At 41.0% G+C, this 9370-nt stretch overlaps 1 protein-coding gene across 1 annotated transcript; it reads left to right on the forward strand.

Moving 5' to 3' along the window:
- Positions 1 to 1917: 1917 nt before the first annotated feature.
- Positions 1918 to 6197, forward strand: LOC147735014 (olfactory receptor 5AP2-like). Its single transcript, XM_086952564.1, has 2 exons — positions 1918 to 2846; positions 5930 to 6197. The coding sequence occupies exons 1-2, from the start codon at positions 1918 to 1920 to the stop codon at positions 6195 to 6197; spliced, it is 1197 nt and encodes a 398-aa protein (XP_086808690.1).
- Positions 6198 to 9370: the final 3173 nt, after the last annotated feature.

Raw genomic sequence — 9370 nt, forward strand, 5'->3', positions numbered from 1 at the left:
GAGGTGTATGACTCTGTGCATAGATGTGTGAGCAGTTGATTCACTAGATGTATGGTTTCAAAAGTGCATGTGGAAACAGCTGTATGGGCGGTTGACTGTGTGCATGAGTGTATTGGTGAGTGAATGGATATCTCAGTGCTACATGTCAAAGTAAGTACATATGTAAAACACAGTACATGTGAGAGTTGACATATATAAATAACTGTGCATAAGAGCCAGTGAATGTGTGAGTGGCTGTATGGATCATTGTGAACTTGTATCAGGGATTGTATAAGAGAGTAAATATGTGTTAGTATATGTTTGAATAAGTAAAGTTTGTATAACTGTATAGTTGAGGAAATGGAGGTGTGATTGATTCTTTGCATGACTGACTAGGTGTGTGAGTAACTCCATGGATGAGTGACAGTCTGTGAGTGTCTGTTTACACTGATTGTATCTAAGGTTATATTAGAGTCTGAAGAGGTTCATCGTATTATCACATGAATGATATCATCAGTGATGTGATCAGTAATGTCAAATGAGATGTCATCAGTGATGTCATCAGTGATGTCATTTGAGATGTCATCAGTGATGTCATTTGAGATGTCATCAGTGATGTCATCAGTGATGTCACTGACCATGTCATGAATGATGTAATATGTGACATCATCAGCAGTGGATTGCGGGTGCGCGATATATAGTTAGTGCAACTAACTATATATGGAATTTCAATGGTTTTGTGTGAGTAAAATAAGGTTTTGTAAATGCGAATTCCTAACTATATATGGTCTATAACCTATGGTTTTTTCAGTGAATATATATATATATACATACATACTTTTACTATTGCCGGGGTATAAACCTATGCTTAATCTTCAATATGTTGTAGTGGTTAATATTTTTGCTACTATATGAAAAAGGGGTGACCCTGTGTTACTCAGAGCCTGGGTAAGTATATAGTTAAACAAGGATCGTTCTGTGACAAGTGTGCTTGGTGCTTAAGTGGTGATTAATATACATAGTGCATTCATTTACATATGTACAAGGGATAATGAAGGTAGGCCAGATGACTGTGTTCAAAACAAGGGTTTCTATGTATTCAAGTATAGAATCCTGGTGATTATGGACCTAGGATAAAGCATCAACGTTTTGACCCATTTGTGCCCCAATGTGTGGTCCCGGCGGGTGGGGAACTAGTTGTTTGGAAGACAATCCTATTGACGGACGGATATCTAAGCCTGGAAAATAGACAAAGAGGTTTAATGGCCCAATATCTTGAAATACATGCTAATTCAGGATTCTCGGAAACAACTAGTCCCCTACCTGTCTTGCACTGTATATATTGTTCACCACTTAAGCACCAGGCACACTTGTCACCCCCACTTTTTGTATTGATCTTGACAGTCTACAATATTATATTGTATATATCATAGAATGAAGTAATTCTGATATAAATCTCTTTGTCCAAGCATTTGGTTGCCTTATGCCTTATTCATTAAGTAATAAGGAACTCATGTTATTGCTGTGTGTCAGAGTTCTTAATTTGCAGATAGCATTAAAAGCATCTTTCATTCATGTTTGCTCTACTCAACAGAACCATCCTTGTTTAACTATAATATTTTTGCTACGCTATTTCATAATAGTATGGCAACAATATTCCAGTAGATTACCTTGTTGAAAGGAAAATGTCCAAATCAAAATGGGGTTTTGAATAATGTGTGACACATGAGACATAAATTTGTTTATGAAAACTTGCTCCTTAATATTTATTAGTTATCATTGTGAAACTCTATTCATAATTAAATCTAATTTTGATAAGTATGCAAGGTTGTGTGCTGGGAGCAGTTTCTAATAATGATTATAATCATTCACAATGTTTTTATGAAGTACCATGTATTAATTTTGATTTTATTCACTCAGCAAATTGCATCTTTTGAAATGATGAATGCAAGAAATGGGACCTCAGTGACAGAGTTTCTCCTCTTCGGCCTTACTGGGGACCCAAAGCTTCAGATTCCTCTCTTTGTGATCTTCCTTATCGTATATGCTCTCACCCTGATTGGCAATCTTGGAATCATCACCCTGGTCTGGGTTGATCCTCATCTTCATACTCCAATGTACTATTTTCTCAGTAATCTGTCTTTCTCAGATCTTTGTTACTCATCAGTTATCACACCAAAGATGTTGGCCAACTTTCTCACTGAGAGAAAGTCCATCTCTTTTTATGGATGTGCTATTCAGCTATACTTCTTTGGTCTGTTTGTGGGTACAGAATGTTTCCTTGTAACAGTGATGGCATATGATCGCTATGTGGCAATATGCAAACCTTTGCTGTACTCTGTTATAGTCAACAAAGAGGCCAGGGTACTATTGGTGGCTGCAGCATACTCTGGGGGTGTCCTGACATCAGGGATACATACAAGCTTCACTTTTCGTCTACCATTTTGTGATTCTAATGAGATTCTTCACTTCTTCTGTGATATCCCTCCGCTTCTAAAACTCTCTTGTGCTGATACATATATAAGCGAAGTTGTCATGTTCCTTCTTTCAAGTTCCCTTGGTTCAGTATCTGTAGTAGTGATTATAATCTCTTATACATATATTTTGTCAGCAATTCTAAAGATACAGTCCGGAACAGGCAGAAGCAAAGCTTTCTCCACTTGTGCTTCACACCTTGCTGTGGTCTTTCTCTTCTTTGGTACAGCCATCTTCATGTATGTACGACCCATCTCTAGTTATTCGGTGGACCAGGACAAGGTGGTGTCAGTGTTCTATACAGTGATTATCCCCATGCTAAATCCTCTTATCTACAGTCTAAGGAACAAGGAAGTCAAGGATGCTTTAGCAAGGTCACTTATACAAAAGAACACTCATTATTGATGCTGGTTAGGAGATACTGAATTTCTTGACTGCAAGATTGAATGTTTGGATGTTATGAAGGAGCCGGTGATATCCACCATATAGAAATAGTCTTAAAACAGTATTGTCCTGATTCAATATTCATCATCATCATGACACTAAGGGACTAATTACGAGGACAGTAACCAATATGAGTGCCGTACCACAACAAGACCTTTGCATCTGCTGGGGATCCAGGATCCCGTGGTGGTAGTCCCCTTGTCAGGAGCACTAATATGCTGGTGGTGCCGCTGCATCACGCTGAGCATATTAGGAGTTGCCTGTCCACCTTCCTTTACATGGTGGTTATTCTGCCATGAAAAGGGTGGCAGACAGGCAAATAAAATGGCCCTAATAGGACCCCATGGTGCTCCTGGGCCTGGGGGTACATGCCCCTCCCAGAATTGCACCCCAGAATTGCACACTGTGACATGAATGTGCTGCAGGCACTGTCATGGCAGCGATCTGCAAAATAGACTCTCCTATGAGCCTAACAGACCACCACCATGAGACCGCAGCAGCGCCGCCCGCCTGCTCTGGATTATACTTGCAATCTGGCTTGTGGGTGCACTACTGGCTTGGTGGTCCTTTAGTCAGTGTGGCAGTACAGCACGACAGGAGGACCCTCAAACTTGATCAGGCCCCAATTTTATGTAAACTAATGCTCTCTTTCTAAATATCCAATTTGGTAGCTGGGAATGACAACTCTACTAGGAATGTCATAATAGAGGAAATCAGGTGGAAAAATATTGTAAAAAATAAAAGGTGAGTGTAGGTAGTAACATTTATGCATAAAACAATTCTACTCAATTGGGCTGTTAGAGCATAAGAAAATGACCCAAAGGAATAAAGAGCAGAAATGAAGCTTAAGGTATTGTAAATGGTCCAGCATTGTTTTTCTTTTATCTGCCAATCATCTGCTGAATGTAATTAAGACTAAGATGACATCCAGGAGAAACTAGGTGTTCTGTTAGTAATACCTTCTAACTGGATCCAAATATTTATATAGCTCCCATTTACATAAAGCAGTAAAAAACAAGGAAAGTGGTCTTCTATCATTTTGTTTACTAAGGTAAGATTGGCCCTATTTTTTTAACCCATCATCCATACTTATGTATTTGCTTTTAAAGACTATCTGTATTTTAACATAGTATGTAAGTAAGAGGAGTGGATAAGAAAAGTAATTTGTAATTTGCTATTAAAATGTTATCCTGAGAACAACACTATTTTGTGACATGTAAGTCTATTTCTGACAATTTAAATACAATACGGGAAATGAAGCACCAATGTTCATCATATCAATTGTATTATGAAGGTGCATATGATTATCATTAGTGTGTTTTTCAATTAGTTTTAATCTATGAAGGTCCAGCAGCAGCCCATGCAGGTAAGAGAGGTGGACAACTACATGGAAAAATTAAGTATATAATACATTTTTCCCTTGTCGTCATCTGTTGAAATTCCCTCCCCCCCCCCCCCCCCACTCGGCCTCACCACTCCACCACTGCACGGGCCACTACTGTGAAGGTCAACTTAGTAGCATTTTTCCTAATTATTTTATTTGCCTGAATAGTTTTATGTGTGTGTTTATAAACAGACTTAGAAAACAGTTATCCTCAAAGTACATATGGTACTGTACCAGCTGTAGAAACATTTTTAAAAGATAGAAAATTATTCAAGCATATGAACAAATAAAATAAACATGGATGAAATTTATATTTTATAAAATGTATTGTGCTGCAACAGCTGTTCTTCAAGCTTTCTGTGTCTCTTTTTGGTAGCTAGATCTTATCAGGACTGGGACAATGCAGTCGCAGATATCATGCACTTTATAAATAGTTTTTTTTATTTTTATTATTTCTTGATAGCCTTGTAAGCAATTCCAGTGTAAGCATCTCCACTCTGCACCACTCTGCTCTATGTCCCTCTACCACATGACACTCCACTCTATGACAATCCACGTTACCACACTCTGCATCACTACACACTACGCCACTACCCTCGATATAATTCCATGGTCTGCAACTCCACTCTACAACACTTTGCTCTACGCCACTCAACAGTAGGCTGTTACACTGTACACTGCCCTACTACACTCTACCCGATCCACTCTACAACACTTAACTCTACACCACTTCACTTTATGCCATTCCTCTCTAAATCATTCCAGTCTATGCTATTCCTTTGGGCTCCACTAGACTGTACCACACTCCACTCTCCGCCACCCCACTTTATGCTGCTCTAGTGTATGCAACTCTCTTCTTTTGTATGCCACTCTACGTCTCTCCACTCTACTCCACTCCAGTGTATGCTATTCCGCTGCATGTCATTCCACTGTATGCTATTCATATCAACGCCACTGCTCTATACAGCTAAACGCTATTCATTTAGACACTGCTCCACTCTATATTACACTGTATGCCACTCCATTCTTTACCACTCAATTATACGCCACTCCAAACTTTTATTAATAAAGGAAATAGTTAAAGATAAGTTAAAGTCTGGAAAACATTATTCTTCATATACAAACCCTACTGAAAATATACAAACTGGAGAAAATATAAAGCTATAGTTCTTATATTTCCAATTTATGCACCACTAGTTAGAACTTACATTCATAATTCACGCATACTATTCAAAATTTCTTTTTATCGCACACCTCTGTACACATTCAATCTTGCGACAATTACCAAACTACATGTGTAATTTTTTTAAGTATATTGGTACTATATACAAGTCGTATTGATAATATCCTCATCAAGACTGAGTACAGGTCCATACTTGATGATATGTTGATTCTCGACCATCCAGAGAGCGATCATAACTCGCTTTTGTTGAGCCTCCACCTAAATAGAGGTGAAAGGAGTATTAATCCTACTGTGATAATTACTGCGGACACCCTGCTTACAAATGATATGTGCAGGGTACGTTGGGCTAGGATCATAGATGACCCTGAGGTTCTAGTAAAGACAAATCTGGAGGTATCTCGAACTTTGTGTGTCCTGCGATCGCTCACTGCTCAGGAAGATATAATTGGGAAGACAACCGCACTCCATGAATTACTTTTCTTGGAGTTAAAATCTTATTTTTCCAAAATCAGTAAACCCCAAAGGCCCAAAACCCAAGTACCTGGCAACTCTTGGTATAACAAATCTTGCCGTGAATCTTATGGCCTGCTGGAGTTCGCTATAAGGTCTGGAAACATACCAGACATTAGAAAAGGCCAGGCTCAACTATCGCAAAGCCCAAAGCCTAAAGCCATGCCAAGAAAGAGTGGGATGACCAAAACTGGCAGGAGCTCCTCAAATCTAGCAGGTTGAAAAACGAGACTAGGTTTTGGAACATAGTTAAGTGGGGAAATAATCCCAATTCTCAAGTTCCAGTTAACCATGTGTCATCTGAGGACTGGGTTGGGAATTTTGAAACCCAATTTAGGGGGTTGGAAGTGGAAAGTGATTGCTCTCTCAATGAAATATGTCCCTCGCCCAACCGTCAAGTTCTAATGTTTGACTGCAAAGATGTGGAGGATGCTTTAAGAAAGGTTCCTTGTGGAATAGACAGTATTCCAGAAGACCTTTCCAAACATGATCTAAAAATTTGGGGGCCTTTCTGGGCAATGCTATTACGAAGGGGGCACGTATTCCGGATTGCTTGCGTGGAGCTGAGATCCTGCCAATATTTAAGAAACTATCGACCAACGTCTGATAGATTCTATTCAGAAAATTGTTGTAAGGATGGTGCTGGCGAAAATTCAGAGCTGGATGGAACTTGAGGACATCCTGTCTCCCTTGTAGGCCGGGTTTAGATCCTGCATAAGTACAACTGAGCAGGTGTTCAGGTGTATATTGATTTATTGGAGGGTTGTTTGAATGCAGCTAAATATATATACATTTTCCCCCGCAAATGGTATCAACAATGGGTTTGTGGGACTGAAATCACCGTCTTCTCAACTTTCAGGGACAGACAAAAATTTGCCTAAAAAAAAAATGTTTTACACAGTTTGGGCATCTTACTGGGAGATAGCCTATTTTTGCTATTTTTTGTGCTTTCAACCTCAGTCCAGTAGGTTGTAGTAAAGGGTATGAAAGCAATAATGGATCCTGGAAAGCTATACATTTCAATCAATCAATCAATCAATCAATCATTCAATCAATCAATCAAATCAATACACTTGTAAAGCGTGCTACATACCTGTGAGGGTCTCAAGGGACTGGGGGGGGGCGCCGCTACTGATCAAAGAGCCAGGTCTTGAGGAGTCTTCTGAGGGCCAGTAGGTCTTGGGACTGCCGTAGGTTGGTGAGGAGGGTGTTTCAGGTCTTGGTGGTGAGGTGGGAGAAGGATCTGCCACCGGCGGTCATTCTTCAGATGCGGGAGAGTGTGGCAAGGGCGAGGCTGGTGGAGCAGAGCTGGTGGTGGGGGTGTAGAAGGTGAGTCGTCTATTGAGGTATGCTGGGTCGGTGTTGCGTAGACCCTTGTGCGCGTGGGTGAGGAGCTTGAAGTTTATCGCCTTGTTTATGGGGAGCCATTGCAGGTCTCTCAGGTGGGTTGAGATGTGGCTGTGGCAGGGGATGCCGAGGATCAAACGTGCCATTGCATTTTGGATGTGTTGCAGTCGTTTCAGGAGTTTGGCCGAAGTTCCGGTGTAGAGGTTGTTTCCGTAGTTCAACCTGCTGGGGATGAGGGCCTGGGTGACTGTTCTTTTCGGTGGGGATTCACTTGAAGATCCTGCAGAGCATTCGGAGAGTGTTGAAGCAGGATGAGCGTTGATCTGCTTAGTCATGGAGAGGGTGTAGTCGAGGATAACCCCTAGGTTGCGTGCCTGGTCGGTGGGTGTCGGGGCTGTTCCTAGTGTTGTCGGCCACAAGGAGTCGTCCCGGGCTGAGGGGGTGGAGCTGAGGATGAGGACCTCTGTCTTGTCCGAGTTCAGCTTCAGTCCACTCAGCAACGGCCTTCATTCCTTTATGGAGGTTGGTTTTGTCGGTGTGAGGGTTTTTGGTGATGGAGAGGATCAGCTAGTGTCGTCAGCGTAGGAGATGATGTTGAGGTTGTGCTGTCGGCGATGCGGGCGAGGGGTGCCATGTAGATGTTGAACAGTGTCGGGCTGAGAGAGGAGCCCTTTGGTACGCCGCAGATGATCTCGCTGGCTTTGGAGCAGAAGGGGGGGAGGTGGACGCTCTGAGTTCTGCTGGAGAGGAAAGATGTGGTCCAGTCTAGGGACTACTCTTGGATCCCGGCATAGTGTAGGCATGTTTAAGGTGAGCGGTGAAAGACTGTGTCAAAGGCGGCTGACAGGTCCAGAAGGATGAGGGCCTCTGCTTCTCCATTGTCAAGCAGGGTCCTGATGTCATCGGTGGTGGCAATGAGGCTGGTTTCAGACAACTAGACAACATTCTGAATTCATCAAGGGGTCAATTGTGTAGATCTTTCAAGTTTTTTCTATAGAAACTAATAATTGAATATAGGAAAATTTGAAAATGAGTTAAAAAAATTGCTATTTGTGCGAAACGTTTTTACCTGTAACTTCTTTTAAGTATGACTTATTTTTATAGCAATATACTGTTACACCAGCTGGACCCTTCATGTTGTGAGGATATATAAGACTTGTATGTTCACTGAGAAACCAAGGAACCCAGAACTAATAACTTAGCAGCATCTTACAATATTTTTTATTTTGTACCGGGTATATAGCAATTCATTTGGGAACATATAAATAGTGAAATATTGCTATGAAAGACATCTATGTATTTCTGAAATGGGGATAAAATATAGGGGCTTATTTATGATCCCTTGCATCACTATTGCACCGCTCCTGCGTCACTTTTTGTGCCGCACCAGCAGGGTAAAAAATGCACCATGTTGTGTCATATTTACAAAGTGACGCATCTAGGTAGATGCGTCATTTTGTAAACCACTGCTCATCATTATACCTGCACCATGTATAATGTATGCAGGCTGGGCGTTCTGACACAAGTAAGCCTCGTAGAAGTGATGCAGTGAAATCTCCCTAGGTGCCCCAGGGGTAGGTTACCTTGTAACTGTAAGCAGAGACCTTGTAAAATATGTTTTATATGCCTTGGTGAGGGAATGACTCACAATTAAATTTTCCCCATTATAGCACAAGGGCTCTATAGGTTAACATGGGAATACTTTATCAAAGTGTAACTATTGAAAGAAAGGAGCTAAAAATATTGTTCTAAGTATCAAAATTATAGTTAGGATGAATCAAACAACTTGCCACTGTTAGACTTATTACAACTGTTACAGAAATAAGTTACAGAACTTTTCTTTCTGTAAGCCAAAATCCATCCTTCCAGCAGCCCTGCTCTGAATGGTCAATCTATGCTAGTATGAGTCAAGTAGTCTTAATGAGGTGTGAAGTGGACTGACTAGAGACAAAGGATTTTCCGTGGAAGGATAACTGCATTTTGCTCACCCCGACATTCCGCACCCCCAACCAGACAGGCGAACCATTGAGGAGAGCAGTTGGCCTAAT

The sequence above is a fragment of the Lissotriton vulgaris genome, chromosome 1_2 (assembly GCF_964263255.1).
Source record: "Lissotriton vulgaris chromosome 1_2, aLisVul1.2, whole genome shotgun sequence".
NCBI lineage: Eukaryota > Metazoa > Chordata > Amphibia > Caudata > Salamandridae > Lissotriton > Lissotriton vulgaris.